Here is an 18,826-nt window from a genome sequence, read left to right as displayed (position 1 = left end):
CATTTGTATCTTTGGGGTAAATACCCAGTAGTGCAATTGCTGGATCGTATGGTAGCTCTATTTTCAACTTTTTGAGGAACCTCCATACTGTTTTCCAGAGTGGCTGCACCAGCTGGCATTCCCACCAACAGTGTAGGAGGGTCCCCCTTTCTCTGCATCCCCGCCAACATCTGTCGTTTCCTGACTTGTTAATTTTAGCCATTCAGACTGGTGTGAGGTGATATCTCATTGAGGTTTTTTTTGTTTTGTTTTTTGTTTTTTTAAATAATTTTTTATTGTTACGTTAATCACCATACATTACATCATTAGTTTTTGATGTAGTGTTCCATGATTCATTGTTTGTGCATAACACCCAGTGCTCCACGCAGAATGTGCCCTCTTTAATACCCATCACCAGGCTAACCCATCTCCCCACCCCCCTCCCCTCTAGAACCCTCAGTTTGTTTTTCAGAGTCCATCGTCTCTAATGGTCCGTCTCCCCCTCTGACTTACTCCCCTTCATTCTTCCCCTCCTGCTAGCTTCTTCTTCTTTTTTTCTTAACATATATTGCATTATTTGTTTCAGAAGTACAGATCCGTGATTCATCAGTCTTGTACAATTCACAGTGCTTACCATAGCACATACCCTCCCCAATGTCTATCACCCAGCCACCCCATCCCTCCCACCCCCCACCACTCCAGCGACCCTCAGTTTGTTTTCTGAGATTAAGAATTCCTCATATCAGTGAGGTCATATGATACATGTCTTTCTCTGATTGACTTATTTCACTCAGCATAACACCCTCCAGTTCCATCCACGTCATCAACTTGCCAAATGGCAAGTTCTCATTCCTTTTGATGGCTGCATAATATTCCATTGTGTATATATACCACATCTTCTTTAACCATTCGTCTGTCGATGGACATCTTGGCTCTTTCCACAGTTTGGCTATTGTGGACATTGCTGCTATAAACATTGGGGTGCACGTACCCCTTCGGATCCCTACATTTGTATCTTTGGGGTAAATACCCAGTAGTGCAATTGCTGGATCGGATGGTAGCTCTATTTTCAACTGTTTGAGGAACCTCCATACTGTTTTCCAGAGGGGTTGCACCAGCTTGCATTCCCACCAACAGTGTAGGAGGGTTCCCCTTTCTCCACATCCCCGCCAACATCTGTTGTTTCCTGACTTGCTAATTCTAGCCATTCTGACTGGTATGAGGTGGTATCCCATTGAGGTTTTGATTTGGATTTCCCTGATGCCGAGCGATGTTGAGCACTTTTTCATGTGTCTGTTGGCCATTTGGATGTCTTTGGAAAAACGTCTGTTCATGTCTTCTCCCCATTTCTTGATTGGATTATTTGTTCTTTGGGTGTTGAGTTGGATAAGTTCTTTATAGATTCTGGATACTAGCCCTTTATCTGATATGTCATTTGCAAATATTTTGTCCCATTCTGTCGGTTGTCTTTTGGTTTTGTGGACTGTTTCTTTTGCTGTGCAAAAGCTTTTTATCTTGATGAAGTCCTAATAGTTCATTTTTGCCCTTGCTTCCCTTGCCTTTGGCGATGTTTCTAGGAAGAAGTTGCTGTGACTGAGGTCGAAGAGGTTGCTGCCTGTGTTCTCCTTTAGGATTTTGATGGACTCCTGTCTCACGTTTAGGTCTTTCAACCATTTGGAGTCTATTTTTGTGTGTGGTGTAAAGAAATGGTCCAGTTTCATTCTTCTGCATGTGGCTGTCCAATTTTCCCAACACCATTTGTTGAAGAGACTGTCTTTTTTCCACTGGACATTCTTTCCTGCTTTGTCAAAGATCAGTTGACCGTAGAGTTGAGGGTCCATTTCTGGGCTCTCGATTCTGTTCCATTGATCTATGTGTCTGTTTTTGTGCCAGTACCATACTGTCTTGATGATGACAGCTTTGTAATAGAGCTGGAAGTCTGGAATTGTGATGCCGCCAGCTTTGCTTTTCTTTTTCAATATTCCTCTGGCTCTTCGGGGTCTCTTCTGGTTCCATACAAATTTTAGGATTATTTGTTCCATTTCTTTGAAAAAGGTGGATGGTATTTTGATGGGGATTGCATTGAATGTGTAGATTGCTCTAGGTAGCACTGACATCTTCACAATGTTTGTTCTTCCAATCCATGAGCATGGAGCGTTTTTCCATTTCTTTGTGTCTTCTTCAGTTTCTTTCCTGAGTATTTTATAGTTTTCTGAGTACAGATCCTTTGCCTCCTTGGTTAAATTTATTCCTAGGTATCTTGTGGTTTTGGGTGCAATTGTGAATGGGATCGACTCCTTGATTTGTCTCTCTTCTGTCTTGTTGGTGTATAGGAATGCCACTGATTTCTGTGCATTGATTTTATATCCTGCCACTTGACTGAATTCCTGTATGAGTTCTAGCAGTTTTGGGGTGGAGTCTTTTGGGTTTTCCACATACAGTATCATATCATCTGCAAAGAGTGAGAATTTGACTTCTTCTTTGCCGATTTGGACGCCTTTGATTTCTTTTTGTTGTCTGATTGCTGTGGCTAGGACTTCTAATACTATGTTGAATAGCAGTGGTGAGAGTGGACATCCCTGCTGCATTCCTGACCTTAGGGGAAAAGCTCTCAGCTTTTCCCCATTGAGAATGATATTTACTGTAGGTTTTTCATAAATGGCTTTTATGATATTGAGGTATGTACCCTCTAACCCTATACTCTGAAGAGTTTTGATCAAGAAAGGATGCTGTACTTTGTCAAATGCTTTTTCTGCATCTATTGAGAGGATCATATGATTCTTGTTCTTTCTTTTGTTAATGTATTGTATCACGTTGATTGATTTGCGGATGTTGAACCAGCCTTGCTGCCCAGGGATAAATCCCACTTGGTCGTGGTGAATAATCCTTTTAATGTAGTGTTGGATCCTATTGGTTAGTGCTTTGGTGAGAATTTTTGCATCCATGTTCATCAAGGATATTGGTCTGTAATTCTCCTTTTTGATGGGGTCTTTGTCTGGTTTTGGGATCAAGGTAATGGTGGCCTCATAAAATGAGTTTGGAAGTTTTCCTTCCATTTCTATTTTTTGGAACAGTTTCAGGAGAATAGGTATTCATTCTTCTTTAAATGTCTGATAGAATTCCCCTGGGAAGCCATCTGGCCCTGGGCTTTTGTTGGGAGATTTTTGATGACTGTTTCAATTTCCTTAGTGGTTATAGGTCTGTTCAGATTTTCTATTTCTTCCTGGTTCAATTTTCGTAGTTGATACATCTCTAGGAATGCACCCATTTCTTCCAGGTTTTCTAATTTGCTGGCATAGAGTTGCTCATAATATGTTCTTATAATTGTTTGTATTTCTTTGGTGTTGGTTGTGATCTCTCCGCTTTCATTCATGATTTTGTTGATTTGGGTCATTTCTCTTTTCTTTTGGATCAGTCTGGCCAGGGGTTTATCAATCTTGTTAATTCTTTCAAAGAACCAGCTCCTAGTTTCGTTGATCTGTTCTACTGTTCTTTTGGTTTCTAGTTCATTGATTTCTGCTCTGATCTTTATTATTTCTCTTCTCCTGCTGGGTTTAGGCTTTATTTGCTGTTTTTTCTCCAGCTCCTGTAGGTGTAGGGTTAGGTTGTGTATTTGAGACCTTTCTTGTTTCTTGAGAAAGGCTTGTATTGCTATATACTTTCCTCTCAGGACTGCCTTTGCTGTATCCCAAAGATTTTGAACAGTTGTGTTTTCATTTTCATTGGTTTCCATGAAGTTTTTTAATTCTTCTTTAATTTCCTGTTTGACCCATTCATTCTTTAGTAGGATGCTCTTTAGCCTCCATGTATTTGAGTTCTTTCCTCTTGTGATTGAGTTCTAGTTTCAAAGCACTGTGGTCTGAAAATATGCAAGGGATGATCCCAATCTTTTGGTACCAGTTGAGACCTGATTTGTGAGCTAGGATGCGATCTATTCTGCAAAATGTTCCAGGTGCACTAGAGAAGAATGTGTATTCTGTTGCTTTGGGATGGAATATTCTGAATATATCTGTGAAGTCCATCTGGTCCAGTGTGTCATTTAAAGTCTTTATTTCCTTGTTGATCTTTTGCTTAGATGATCTGTCCATTTCAGTGAGGGGGTATTAAAGTCCCCCACTATTATTGTATTGTTGTCAATGTGTTTCTTTGCTTTTTTTATTAATTGCCTTATATAATTGGCTGCTCCCACTTTAGGGGCATAGATATTTACAATTGTTAGATCTTCTTGTTGGATAGATCCTTTAAGTAGGATATAGTGTCCTTCTTCATCTCTTATTACAGTCTTTGTTTAAAATCTAATTTGTCTGATATAAGGATTGCCACCCCAGCTTTCTTTTCGTGTCCATTAGCATGGTAAATGGTTTTCCACCCCTTCACTTTCAATCTGGGGGCGTGTTTGGGTCTAAAATGAGTCTCCTGCAGACAGCATATCGATGGGTCTTGTTTTTTTATCCAATCTGAAAGCCTGTGTGTTTTGATTGGGGCATTTAGCCCATGTACATTCAGGGTAACTATTGAATGGTATGAATTTAGTGTCATTATATTGCCTGTAAGGGGACTGTTAGTATATATTGTCTGTGTTCCTTTCTGTTCTATGTTGCTTTTAGGCTCTGTCTTTGCTTAGAGGACCCCTTTCAATATTTCGTGTAGGGCTGGTTTTGTGTTTGCAAATTCCTTGTTTTTGTTTGTCCTGGAAACTTTTTATCTCTCCTATTTTCAATGACAGCCCAGCTGGATATAGTATTCTTGGCTGCATATTTTTCTCATTTAGTGCTCTGAATATACCATTCCCGTCCTTTCTGGCCTGCCAGATCTCTGTGGATAGGTCTGCTGCCAATCTAATGTTTTTTCTTGTAGGTTACATATCTCTTCTCCTGAGCTGCTTTCAGGATTTTCTCTTTGTCTCTGAGACTCGTACGTTTTACTATTAGATGTCGGGGTGTTGACCTATTTTTATTGATTTTGAGAGGGTTTCTCTGTGCTTCCTGGATTCGATGCCTGTTTCCTTCCCCAAATTAGGGAAGTTCTCTGCTATAATTGGCTCCAGTATACCTTCTGCCCCTTATTTTATGGCTCTTATTTCCCCTAAAATACTTGAGATTCTCCATCCGTTCACTCACTGTATTCATCTTTTATTTATAATTGACTATTTGTAAGATTTGTCCTAAATACTTGTCTGTTTTTTTAGTCTTTTTTCTGAAGGGTCATATTTTACCACTTTTTTGCATGTCTAGTAAATTTTTATTGTATCTTGGGCATTGTGAATGTTAAGGTATAGGGAATATGGATTATTTTTTTTCTTCATTTTAGGGGTGCTGAATTTTGTTCTGGCAGGCAGTTTATGTGCTCAAAGAGCACTTTGATCTCATCAGGCCTGCTTTTATTATTTTTTAGGGTGGCTCTGTATTGGTTTCTCTCTTAGTTCTAGGTCACGACCTTTATTTTAGTGCAGGAGTTGGCAAACTATGACCTGTGGGTCCTTTGTTTTGTAAACCAAGTTATATTGGAAGACAGCCGCACTCATGCATCGTCTGTGGCTGCTTTTCAATTACAATGGCAGAGTTAAGTATTGTAGGAAAGACCAGATGGTCCACAAATCCAAAAATATTTATTCTCTGGCCCTTTATGAAAAAATTTGCTGATACCTGCTCTACGGTAAGGCCCTTATTCCCAAGGTGGCAATTCTGGGGTATCAGATGAATGCTCAATGTGATTATCAAGTTTTCTCCTCTCAGGCTGACTGGAAGCTCTTGTGACTCCCACTAAAGTGATCTCTCTGATTATGTCACAGCTTTGTGGTGGCTGTTCTCTGCCATGTCTGCCTGTATACTCCAGCCTCAAGCCCAGGACCAACAGAGAAACTCCATATGGACTTCTGGACCCCTGTTTTCTCTGATTCTCAGGCCTATAAATTCCAGCAGCTTCAGTTGCCCTAAATACTCATCTCTGCACCTCAGCTCAGTGAGACCACTCTGCTCTGCTTGGGTGCTACAATCTGGGCAGTGTCCTGAAGAGTGAGGCCAAAGTCAGTTTGGGCTTTGCCTCATGCATTTTCCTGCTCTCAAGAATCTCTGTCTTGCATTGCCTATCGTCATTACCTGAATATGGCTCATGTATTTTCCTTAGTTTAACAATTTGTTAAAGAGCAAGGGCAAATCCAACACCAGTTAGTGAGTCATGTTGGGATGTGGAAATCTCAGTTTTCAGATTTCTTTTAGAAAAAAAGAAAAGAATTTGCCAAAATCTCACTCTTACCATCCATATAAACAGAGAAGGCTGTTAAGTTGTGCTTTCATACAGTTTGTTAGAAATTTTTTTTGGCCAAAGGGCCAACATGTGACTCATTATTGGTTTAGCTCAGAATTATGGTTAGATTTACAACTTAAATTTTGTTCACCAGTATATTTTCTTAATTTTTCTTTTTTTGATAAAAATTCCAACCACACTCCTACCCCTCCTATATACTCTGAAACTGTGATTTATATTTTATTTGGGTGTACTTTAAATGGGTTTTTACTAGGACTTTTCCTTCTTTCATTTCAAGTAACTCCTCATCTCTCTGCTAGGTGTACATGTGTATAAATAAAACTTTAGGTGTTGCTTGAGAGAATAATTCTACCTCACACTGTTGCAATTAGTAGTGTTCTATTTAGTGACCAAATTTTTGATGAAAAATAGCAGTTTCCTAGCAAATGGATGACATAACCTTACGAAGCTTTAAGGAAGCCCTTTGCCATAAGAAATGAACATTTTCCCAGTAATGTGTTGGCCTTTGAGTTCCAGAAATGCTTTAGACTTCTCTGCTGTGCTTTGCTGATGGAACTACTTTTGAACTTAAGTTATATAACTTGTGAACAGAAGAGGTTTCTGAATGCTAATGTAAAAATTCCTCTTGGTTTTGTTTCCACAGCTCTTCTTGGGTCCCTCGTGGAAATTACATAGAGTCCAATCGTGATGACTGCACAGTATCTCTGATCTATGCTGTGCACCTCAAGAAGTCGGGTTATGTCTTCTTTGAGTACCAGTATGTCGACAACAACATCTTCTTTGAGTTCTTTGTAAGGGCTTTTATCTTCTAGAATTTACTTTTTAAGGGAAATTCATGTAAAATTTCTTGTAATCGGTTGTTGCTATTCTGTGTTATGCATCCTCAGTTTTTCCTGTCAACTGAACCTTTTGATATTAAAAGAAAACTTTATTTTTTTCTTTAATATTTTATTTTCTGCTTAATATTGTTTATTTACCTCTGAGCTCTCACCTTGTTGAATAACACTGGACTTGTTTTATTATTGGTTATGATATTAGATGACCATTTGATTTAGACTTTTTGTGTGAAAAATACTTTCACCCAACATTCATTTTAATTTTCTTTATAGCTACAGATGCTATTTTAGTCAAAATATGTTTTCACCAATTTTAGTTTTTGTTTTTTTCTCTTTGCAGTTTCAAGTATTTGACTGATTTAAGTATAAGCATGGGCAATATTTGAAAAGTAGAAGTGGCTATGTTTTTCTGATTCTGTCAATTTTGTATAATTTATAGGAATCAGTGGATGGGATAGTTGATGTCTTTGGTAAGAGATGAAATAGCATTATGGAATGTAGGATAAAAAAGAAGTCTTACAGAATAGGCTGGGGTGGGGGAGGGGGGATGGGGTAACTGGACATTAAGGAGGACACATGATGTGATGAGCACTGGGTGTTACATGCAACTGATGAATCACTGAACTCTACCTCTGAAACTCATAATACATTATATGTTAATTAATTGAATTTAAATTAAAAGGAATAGACTATTGCTACTAAAATTATTTAAATTTTAATATAGGGGCACCTGGCTGGCTCAGTCGGAAGAGCATGTGGCTCTTGATCTCAGGATTGTGAGTTTGAGCCCCACACTGGGTGTAGAGATTGCTTAAATAAATAAATAAGTAAACTTTTAAAAGTTAATATAAACTGTATCTAATCTAGCAAATGTTTGTTGTGGCAGTCTCTCAAATGCTTGAGAAAATATTTTCAGATTGACTTCTTAAAAAATGTGTGTTGTACAGGTAATTGGGGAAAATTACCTTGTATAATGTTTCTGTGGTCCAGTTTTCAGGAGCCCAGGTACTAATAATTCTAAAACAAATTTATTTTGCTCCTGATAATGGAAATTTGTAAGTCAGAAGTTTGGTAGGAAGAGACACTTGCCATGAACGTATGAGCCCTGGACTTGAAGTCAGGAGATTCTGGCTCAAGTCCCACCTGCAGTGGCGGGTTGTGTGTTATTGGGCAATTAAGCCAACTTGTGGGCCCTCAGCATTCTCTTTTGCTAAAGCAAGGTAATTATAAAACTGTTTAAGAATAAGCATTTAGTTTTGTATTGTTGAGTAAGTCCTTACAGAGTTGTCAGTAAAGGTACTCCTAAAGCCTGACGTTTCATGGCTTCCTTTGAATGGTGCCTTTGTTCTGGTTACAAATTGAAAAGAGGTGGTGAGTTCCTTCTTTTATTGATGTTTCAGCTTTATAGGTTGCAGTTTATTGACTAAGAGGGTCAACACTTCGGTCATCAGGCTCATGGTTAATGGAAAGGAAATGTCTGAAGACTGAAAGATACAGTTGTACCTTCGGATATCACATAATTTAAAGCAGTCAAGTATTTAATTTTAGAACTGTGGGAATTTGATTCAGCTCCTCCACTCTCCTTTTTAAGTGATGAAGCCGAAACCTAGGGAGAATAAGTGATTGGACCAAGGTCATACCTTTACTATTTACTTTTAGAGTGAAGAACAGAAATCAGATCCCAGAATGCCATTAGAATATCCCCCAAACACATGATGTTTGATTTCAGCTGGGAAAAAAAAAAAAAACTTTCAGCTTATCCACACATTGACCATCAAAGGTATATTTAGGGTTGATATCTGCTTAAAAATGGCTTAACACTTGCATTAGAATGGTCATTATGCTTATAAGTATGTATAAATATGATACTTAAATTCAGTTTAAGCAAATAATCTCAGTGGCTGATATTCTCTGGTATTTTTGGATGTTAAAAGTATCTGTTTTCTAGTTAAGCTTTTAGGAAATATCTATTATGGCGAACATTTTAATGTTGGTAAACTGGTCAGGAGGATGAATGAAGTGGCCAAATGTAGAGAAGAGAGAAATAGCCATTTTGGCCAAAGCAGAGGTGACAAATTCTTATTTCAGCCCTACTCTATTGCTGACTCGTGGGCAGTACTGCAAAATGGCCTAGCTTTTTGATGTCTGTTTATTCTTCACCGGCCTGGAAAAGTCATGTGCAAACCCTTAGGCATTTTGTAAAGAATTGTCTGGAGAGCACAAAGTGTTTGGTACTAAAGATAGTAGCTGCAGTCCTTTGAACTGGTGTGGTATATGATTAACATTTCCCCCCAAATCAAAATTTAGGGCTTTGGCTTTGACTGTAGTTATTTGTCTGTGTGTTCGGAATGAGTCCTGGGGAATTGAAAACAAAGCAGATGTCATTTATTTATTAATTTGAAACATTACTTCCCTAAGTCTTGTAAAAGTGTACTTTATTTTTATTGGGCCTGGATGGTGAATGAAAGATTTTAAAACTTTTGGTAAGTTTTTCGTAATGACTTTTTCCTCCCTTCTGTGAATTTTCAGATTTAACTACTCTCATCCTCTCTCCCTCCCTCCCTCTCTGCTTCTTAACCCTTTTGTTACAATAATGTGGATGCTTTCCTTAGAATCACTTGTATGCAGTTGTCACTTAGGCCCTAGAGGTCTTGGTATGTTTGCGTGCTGAGGATTACTCATGGTCATTGTTTCGTAGGTATTGAAAGAACCTCTTGCAGCCTGTCCTATGCTGAGTAATGAATTTAATTAAAGCCATTATTCAAGAAGCTTTACTGGGGCCCTTGTGTTTAATCCACAGATTCAAAACGATCAGTGCCAGGAGATGGACACCACCGCAGACAAGTGGGTAAAACTCACAGACAATGGAGAATGGGGCTCTCATTCTGTAAGTCTCTGTTTGTTCGTCTTGTCTCCCATCAGCCCCCATTCGGCTCCTTCCTTCTCCCAACCTTATAAAAAAAAAAGTTTATGAACAAAAAAGAAAAATGGTTCATTAATTTAGACACTTTCTAGTTAGGGAAGAAATTGTCCCAAAGTTTCATGGACATGCGTAGTTTTTCCTACCTTTCGCTTTCTCCTTAGGCTTTTTTCCCTCCTCTTTCCCATCACTCTCCAGCTTTCCTCCTTTTCAAAAGAGCATTGACAAGAAAATAAGGCTATTCAAAACTAGCGCACAGAACCTCGGGGTATGTAAGTTTACATATGTGCCTGTCACATGGGAGAGAATCCGTGGCTCCCTGGTACTGGGAGGATCGTTTGATCCAACTTTCTCTGTAGTGTTCCCAACAAGTGACTTTCCAGCTTGTCTTGGTGGGGGCTGTACTGAGTGTCCTGTTGGACAGCTCTGCCTATCACAAAAGTCATCCATGTTGGAGCCTAAACCTGCTACCTGTCTATCTGTCACCTGTTGCTCAAAGGTCTACTGTCTCTGGTCACATCGGGTAAGGTAACTGCCTAGTCTCCACAGGACAACTCCAGATGCCTGAAAGCAATTATCAGGCAACACAGTCTGTGAATCTGTTATTATTTGAGGCACTGTCCCTTTGGAATGAGGCATGGATTTCAAATCTAACGCTGGCTTACAGTAGTTGTGTTTCTGTAGGCAGTTGGCTTAATCTCTTTTGTTTTGTTTTTGGCTTAATCTCTCTGAATTTGATTTTTCATGTAAGAAATGAGAGCGATCTTGCAGGATTAAATGAGAGGATATATGGGAACCACCTAGTGTGGTGCCTGCAGTGTAGACTGAGCTCTATGTCAGTAAGCAACCATCCACCCCCACCTTTGAGTTGTAACAGGTGCCCCATCCTTGAGTGATTAATACAATGTACCTTTTTGGACTGTTTTTTTTTTTTTTTTTTTCCATCTGTATGCCTGGAAGTGATATGAGAACCACTTAAGATCCATTCACCTAAGCATTCATTAAGCTGGGCTTTGAAGGTACAAGTAATCCTTGGCAACAAATACACTTTCTTCACTTAACACAGGGGAGAGTACTTAGTGCACTACTTTTCTGACTCTCTGGCAGGGTGAAGTACTTGGATATGTTTTAATTTCATACAGTTTGAATTTGGCCAGCCAGAGGCTACATAGAAGAATAAGAGTGGTGAATGAGAAAGCAGGGAACCCTTAAATTATTCCATTGGCTTTGACAGAAACAACATGACATTTATGGGAAACGTAGTTTGATATGCAAATAGAACCATGTGCTGGTGGCAAAGGAAGCAAATATTAGATGTAATATCATTTACATCCTGCAGTCATTTAAATCATGTTATTTTACAACAGTCCTGTTTTTCTCTGCTTGCTGTTGCACTGTTGTTTATTAAACAATTTTAGAAGGAAGCAAACTAGTTCTGTTGACTTTTTGTTTCCAGAGCCCAGAGATCTACATAGGAATAGTGGCAGTCAACAAATACGTAATTGGGTTGAGTGCCTTTCACTTTCTGGAATGAATTGCTTTTAAATACAAACCAAGACTTCAAGCACATGGTTTAAAAATCATTTTATCTTTTTGTTCAGGCTTAAAGAATTTGCTTTTCCTTCTTCATTGCTATAGTTTTTGGATTGGCAAACTATTTTTTTTTTTTTTAGAAAATATAACTATAGCAGAGCTTAGATATGAACTAACAGGAGACTTAAATTTGTAGGTTCCTAATTAATGGTATTTCATGATAATGCCTTGAGTCATGTATAAGGGATTAGCTTTGAGGTATGGTTGAAGTAGCGTGGTTTATCTGACCCGAGTGCCTTGTGTTCCTCTTTACAGGTATTGTTGAAATCAGGCACCAACATATTGTACTGGAGAACCACTGGCATCCTTATGGGTTCTAAGGCGGTCAAGCCAGTTTTGGTAAAAAATATCACAATTGAAGGTATTTCACAGCAATTTTTTCAGTAGTCACGTATCACAATTTAGAGTTAGTTCACACATTAAGTTGTTGGTTTCGATGGCTCAAGGATTTATGGGGCAGGAATTAATACGTTAGGCATTACACATGTCTAGAGATCCTGGTTTTATTTTTGGCAAGTTGACTGGAATTTTTTTTTTTTGTACACTTAAACTAAATTAATTTAATCTGTGTGAAAAAATAAGCATGATAACAATTTTTAGTGTCTCCACATAAAATAAAAGATCCTTATTAATAAGAAACTATTCTTCATTCAAGAAATGTCTATTGTACCAGGCATCGAGCCCACCCGGGTCACTGTTAAATCCATAGACATAGAAAAAAAACAAACTTCTCTGCCTGGCTGTCTCCTAAACCTCTTTTGCCTCTCTGAAACAGCTGGGCATTTTCTGGCCCAGGAGAGCAGCCAATAAACCCTGGCATGCTTCATTCTCAATTAGGGCTACTTTTAATTAAACCAGTGATTCTCCTTTATTAATGGCTGGCTTCTATTTTACTACCTTCTATACTGGATCCTGTGACACCATCTCATTAGTTATAGGGACATCTGCTGGCAAAGGCTGGAATTACAAGCCAGAAGAAAAGGCCATTCCTATCAGGGTCTGTTAGGTCTGAGTGAGTGGAGTGTTTTTTGACAACTCAGTTTATAATTTAGTATACCTCTGTCACATCTCAATCTCTTGTTTAAGTGTTTGCTCTCCTTAGGATGTTTAATTCAGTATCTATCCCAGTTTTTTTGTATGCAGTAAATACTTCCTTGGTGTTGAATGAATGGGATAAAGGATCCCCGCTGACTACTCCTATTTCTCTCACTTCTGAGAGAAGCAGCAAGAAGGTACTGATGTGCTTGTTGCTGGTGGGTCCTCCCTCCCATGCGCTGTTTTTCATTACCACACAGGGGTGGCATATACATCAGAATGCTTCCCGTGCAAGCCAGGCACATTCAGCAACAAACCAGGTTCGTTTACCTGCCAAGTCTGTCCCAGAAACACCTACTCTGAGAAGGGAGCCAAAGAATGCATAAAGTGTGAGGAGCACTCCCAGTTTTCAGGTAGGACTATGCTTTGCCAGTTTATGCTCTTTGTTCTTCTCTCTCTAAATTTGTTTGTTCTGGCTTATAGTCATAAGCCAGAAGTCACACATCAAATGTGGTGGGAAGAGTGTGCCAGAAACCAAGTGCTGAAGGCAGTCAGTATTAAATGGGGATAAAATACTACTTCTTACCCCTTTGTGCATGACTTTTCCATTTGTCACTTTTTCTGTTCCACACCCCACAGGGATATATTTCTCCTGTGCTTTGGATATATGTATACTAATCTAAAAAAATCATATTGTAATTTTACATGATTCAGTGGCATAGAGGTGTACATGGAAAATTTTCATTTGTTGCAAATTTACAATGTTCAGTGATAACGGAAGAAATCTAATGTCTTATTGGAAAAAATGATATGTTTCCTGTGTATCATGGAAACATTTGTTGCTCTAGGGTAAATAAAAATGTAGGCCTTTATTTTCCTTATGCCTAGCTAGTTCTTCCTAAATTCGTCTGGTAAGGTTATTTTAAAATTTTAGTTGTCTGGGTTTTTTTGTTTGTTTTGATTTTTTGCCTTTTTCGAGAGTCACAACATAAATGACTCATTTCTGAAATGCGTTTTTATGTTGCAGAGGAAGGATCCAGTGAGTGTATGGAGCGACCTCCCTGTACCACAAAAGACTATTTCCAGATCCATACTCCATGTGATGAAGAAGGCAAGGTATAGGCTGTGTTCAGTCGACTGCATTCCGTATTAATCTAAGCCTCTTCCCAATTTGAGCAGACTCTAATTTGTTCCTGAGAGACTTAAATGAGTTGATTTGTAACACATGTTTGTAAGTAGGACAGAGGAAATTTAAGAATGTAGATTCTTAATCTGGCTGTCCTGGCTTCACTTTTACACTATTACTTATTAGTGCTGTGGGCCAGTTATTTGCTCTAAGTCTGTTTTTTTCATCTGTAAAATGGGGCTAATATCACTTCTTACTTCACAAGGCTGCTATGAGAATGCAGGACATGTTCAGATTGTGGTACCTGGCATAGTGCTGTGCCACATAGGGAGTGCTCCATAGGTGACTGCTATTTTTAGGAGTTAAATTTTTTTTCAAAGGTAATAGGATCAGGAGAAGCACAGCCTTAAAATGTGTACTGTGACTCACAAGATGGAAATATCCTGTAACTTCTCTTTAATTATTTGGTTCCTCAGTCGGTTTGATCAATAAGAGCCATGCAGGGGCGCCTGGGTGGCTCAGTCATTGGGCATCTGCCTTCGGCTCAGGTCATGATCCCGGGGTCTTGGGATCAAGCCCCGCATCGGGCTCCCTGCTCAGCGGGAAGCCTGCTTCTCCCTCTCCCACTCCCCCTGCTTGTGTTCCCTCTCTGTGTCTCTCTCTGTCAAATAAATAAATAAAATCTTAAAAAAAAAAAAAAAAAGAGCCATGCAGCCATAGATAAATTCAGTTATGGCAGATGACTATGTAATTGTGTTTAGAAAATGCAGAGTAATTACCATATGCTGGCATGTCGCCAGAGGAAAAATGCATACATGAACCCCGCAGTTGATGTGGCATTTTCTATATTACAGTTAGCCTGTAAATAGTGTTTGTCAGGACAAACTGAGATTAAAGTGGCTGCCGGCGTGCCTGAGTGGCTTAGTCTTTTAAGCATCGGACTCTTGGTTTTGGTTCAGGTCATGATCTCACAGTTGTGGGATTGAGCCCCGAGCATCCGGCCCTGTGCTCAGTGCAGTCTGCTTGAGATTCTTTTCCCCCTCTCTCCCAGCCCCTCTCCGCTCATGTTCTTTCTGTCTCTTTCTTTCAAATGAATAAATAAAATCTTAAAAAAAAAAGGGGGGGTCTGCAATGCAGCATTCTCTCCTTGTGTTTACATCTTTGAAATCATAGCATTTAATTTCTTGACCTGGTTTGGAGAATATACATATATGTCAGTATTGCTTTGCTTAATTTTGTATCCTTACCTTCTAATCTGTATTTTTTATGTTTGTGTGATTATTAATCTTATCTTTAGTCCTTAAATTTTTTTTAGGAATTGACCTTTGAGTACTTAAGACCAAGGCCATTTTCATATTTGCAGGAGAACCATTACTTACTCAGGATAATTCAGGGGAAGGCCAGTTTAAATTAGTGGGAAATTTTAGTAATTAGAAGTATATGTATTATTTTTAATAAGAACAGTAACTCAAACAGCCCTTATATTAGAAGGAGTTATGAAGTTAGATCTTGATGGTCCTATAATAATGACCAAGAAACAGTTATGTCCATTTGGAAAATACATGCAGAGAGCCACTAAGGTGAGTTAAAGTAATTTGAAATGATGATTCTTTACCTAAACTTTTTTTAAACTTGTCTTATTAATAAGTAAGGCAAATTGAATTTGTTTTATTCTATGTAGTAATCACTAAGTTAGCATTATTGAAACTTAAATGAATGAGATCTGATATACAAATCATTCTTGTCTTTGCTATGGTGAAAATATTCAAAAGTCCTATTTTTATTATGTCAATAAGTAGTGTGTTACATCAATGAGTAGTGTGATAACATTTAGTTGACCTGGGCCTGAAGGAGGTGAAACCATATATTAAATGTAGAATGTACAGAATACACACATGCACCCCCACACACATCTTTGTTCACGAAAGCACCCACAGGCATGCTGTGTTCACACGTACACCAAAACTACTTTTTTTCTGTTGAGTCTGTGTGAACTCTGAACACGTTTTCAGTATAGAACACATCGTACTTGGCTCCATCAACTCAGTGATTCTTTAAAAAGCGACTTAAGACTTATTTCAAGAGAAATGTGTCTAGCTTCAGAAGTAAACAAAAATAGAAGCTTAATTAACCGATGTAGTAGAGAAATGTAGATTACAGATGTGAATTTAAATTTTTTTTCTATTTCCATTTGTTTCAACCTTTACATGTGTTCCGGTTTCCTCTTTTAAAAAGATATTTTATTCTTGCTTGGCACAGCCTGATGATTTGCTGGTGGCTTAGTGATGCTTTCATGTCGTTCAGTGACTGTGGCCCCTTTTGTCCTGTCATACTCTCTTTGATCTTATTTTCCCCTTGCTTGGAGAGCATCCTGGAGGGAAGCAGCTATTAAGGTAGACAGACTTTGAACATAATCACTTATATGACACAGGACTGTTATGCGTTTCTGTGTTCATTTTGAAGCTCAGTTATTTGATTGCTTCTCTCCTATAGGGAACATTTTTCAAAACTATTTTGATTAGTAACTGAAACCATCCTAATCCTGATTGAGAGACTCATTAACATCATGAAAAATGTGGAATTTCTACTCTCTCATTCATTTATTCAGTGATTCTTTCCTGAGCACTGGTTATATTACCGAATGCTGGGTGCTGAGGGTAGAACCAAGGAGAGGCAGAAGAAGAAGGTAACTGTCTACACAGAGTGTAGACAGTGGTTGCTAATTTTTTGTGTATAGTAGACTCACCTGGAGGTTCCTGTCCCCGATTTTGTGTTTCAGTAGATCTGGGGTGGGACCTGAGAATTTATATTGCTCAGAGGTTCCCAGGTTAATTCTGATTCTGCTGGTCTAGGATCTCAGCAATTTGAGAATGACTGGTCTGGATTTCAGAGGAAGAGATGGTCTGTCAAAAGAAAAAAAATTATTTCCAGCTGTGATTAGTGCTACAGCAGAGAAGTCTGAATTTTACGGGGATCTGACCCAGCCTGGAAAGGCTTCAGAACTGTATGAAACTTGGCCAAGGCATGGAAGAACAGCATTTCTGGAAGAGGAGCAGGATGGTGAAGATCTGATGTGGGAGGGAGCAGGATATATCTGAAGAACTAATGTGTGTGACTGGAATGTGGGGGTGTGGGAAGGGGGTTGCATTAGCTGCATCTAATGACATAGACTCATGCTAGAATAGGGAGGTTTTGTAGTAGTGAGTCAACTTGAAATTTTTGTGTATTTTTTCAAAATGTTCACAGCCCACTTTTTACATATGTTGAGATACACTCATATGGCTATATATACATGCACAAATTCAGTGCTTGACATCTGAGCTCAAAAAAATCTCGACCTTGGGGAGCCTGGGTGGCTCTATCAGCTAAGCGTCTGCCTTCTGCTCGGGTCATGATCCCAGGGTCCTGGGATTGAGTCCCACATCGGGCTTCCTGCTCAGTGGGGAGTCTGCTTCTCCCTCTGCCTGCCACTCCCCCTGCTTGTGCTCTCTCTCTCTCTGTCAAATAAATAAATAAAAATCTTAAAAAAAAAATCTTGACCTTGTTAATGGTCAAGTAGTCATTGAGAGAAGGCATCTTTTAATGTTAGCACCATATGTGATAGAACTTCTCATGATCTCCGTATGGCTAAGAGAGAATTGTGGACTAAATGATATGGTTAAGAGGACATATGGCTAATTGAGGAATTATATGTAAAATGTTTGACTTAATAAATGGGTATATCAACTAGGAATGTAGTTGATATTAACTTGTAGTGTAGTTGGTATCATGTATTTGCTATAGGAATATAAATTTCAATGTAATTATACATATCCTAAGTCATACCAAGAAGAATATGAGTACATGTGAATTGTTTTCAACATTTGATTTAAAAATCCTTAACTTGCGTGAGGATATTGGGAATAAGTGTGTTAAATTTGTAGAGCAATAAAGCTGGGGGGTATGACAGAAGTAAAATTTAGAGAGATCCCAGTGTGCTAGCACATTGAGCTCAAATTAAGCAAAGTCAACATTTATTTGTGTCAGAGTCTCAGATATAGAAATATTTAGAAAAGAGAAAACATTAACTTGCCAAAACTTGCCAAAAATATTTTGAGGAGAATCCAAGCTTTAGAACATGGCTTACCAAATAAAAAATGCAAAAGACATTTAAAGAGAAAAAAAAAAAAACCTCCCAAGAATACAAAGGATACTTAATTTTCTATTAAGTGGGTTCATGGCTGAAAAACAAGTCACTCACTTGTTTATCATACCCACAAAGTTGTCTCAGATCTACTTACAGAAGTTAGAGAGATAAGGTGGTTTTGTTAGGGAGTCAGCCACATATAGACAAGGCTTAAGCTTTTATTTATTTTGAGTACTAGAACTCCATAGAACTAGTAACTTTTTGTTTGTTTGTTTTTGTCTTTTATCTCAGGGTAAAAAGTAGTTCCTTCCCCTGCCCTGACTGTGGGATGTGAATACACCTTTCTTTTTAATGGTTGCAAAGCAAGGTGTCAGTTTTGCTCCGACACTTGGGGATAATTAAAAATTCTGTTAATGAAATTAAAAAATCCTTTCCAGATTTGGGGTAGGTGGAAGAAGGGCAAGTGTCTTGACTCGTGACTGGGAGGTCGCCATAGAGCAAACAGTTTTATCAGGACATTTTTTTTTCCCCTGTTCTTCTCACTGATATTCTTGGTTCATTTTGATTTCCTTCACAGGCAAGCTCTTTCGTGTGGTACCAGATGCCCAGTGGCATCTCCACCCAAGCCACTATCATCCTCATAGAGGCGCTGACCAGAGTTTCAGAAAAGACTCTTGATTGGCCCTCCTTGAATCATGAGCCCACCTCATACTAACCATTCTTCCAATGGAATGGGATACCTCTGGTGCAACAGCTTCATTCACTGGCTGAGCCCTGAGGCTGGGCGGCCAGACTGTATAACTCCCTGTTCCTTTCAGTGTCACACAAATCATTTCCTAAAGAGAAAAAGATGGTGTTGGTTACCACAATAAAAAAGAGAGTGATTCTGTGCTGGTTCACAGAACTCATCTGCTCTTAAATAACATGAATAGATCTGCCAAGGT

General features: G+C 38.7%; 1 protein-coding gene across 2 annotated transcripts in view; it reads left to right on the top strand.

Moving 5' to 3' along the window:
* ELAPOR2 (endosome-lysosome associated apoptosis and autophagy regulator family member 2) overlaps positions 1 to 18,826 on the top strand; it is a 186,313-nt gene that overhangs the window by 105,485 nt on the left and 62,002 nt on the right. For both annotated transcript variants that reach the window (XM_073898735.1, XM_025873257.2), the window contains exons 4-8: positions 6,890 to 7,037; positions 9,883 to 9,969; positions 11,851 to 11,956; positions 12,891 to 13,043; positions 13,658 to 13,746. In XM_073898735.1, the coding sequence (XP_073754836.1) occupies positions 6,890 to 7,037; positions 9,883 to 9,969; positions 11,851 to 11,956; positions 12,891 to 13,043; positions 13,658 to 13,746 (583 nt within the window). The remainder of the gene's footprint in view (positions 1 to 6,889; positions 7,038 to 9,882; positions 9,970 to 11,850; positions 11,957 to 12,890; positions 13,044 to 13,657; positions 13,747 to 18,826) is intronic.

This window comes from Callorhinus ursinus, unplaced genomic scaffold, assembly GCF_003265705.2.
Source record: "Callorhinus ursinus isolate GAN/ISIS: 27379988/994484 unplaced genomic scaffold, GSC_fseal_2.0 scaffold12, whole genome shotgun sequence".
Taxonomy (NCBI): Eukaryota; Metazoa; Chordata; class Mammalia; order Carnivora; family Otariidae; genus Callorhinus; species Callorhinus ursinus.
This window is presented reverse-complemented; position numbering and strand designations above follow the sequence as displayed.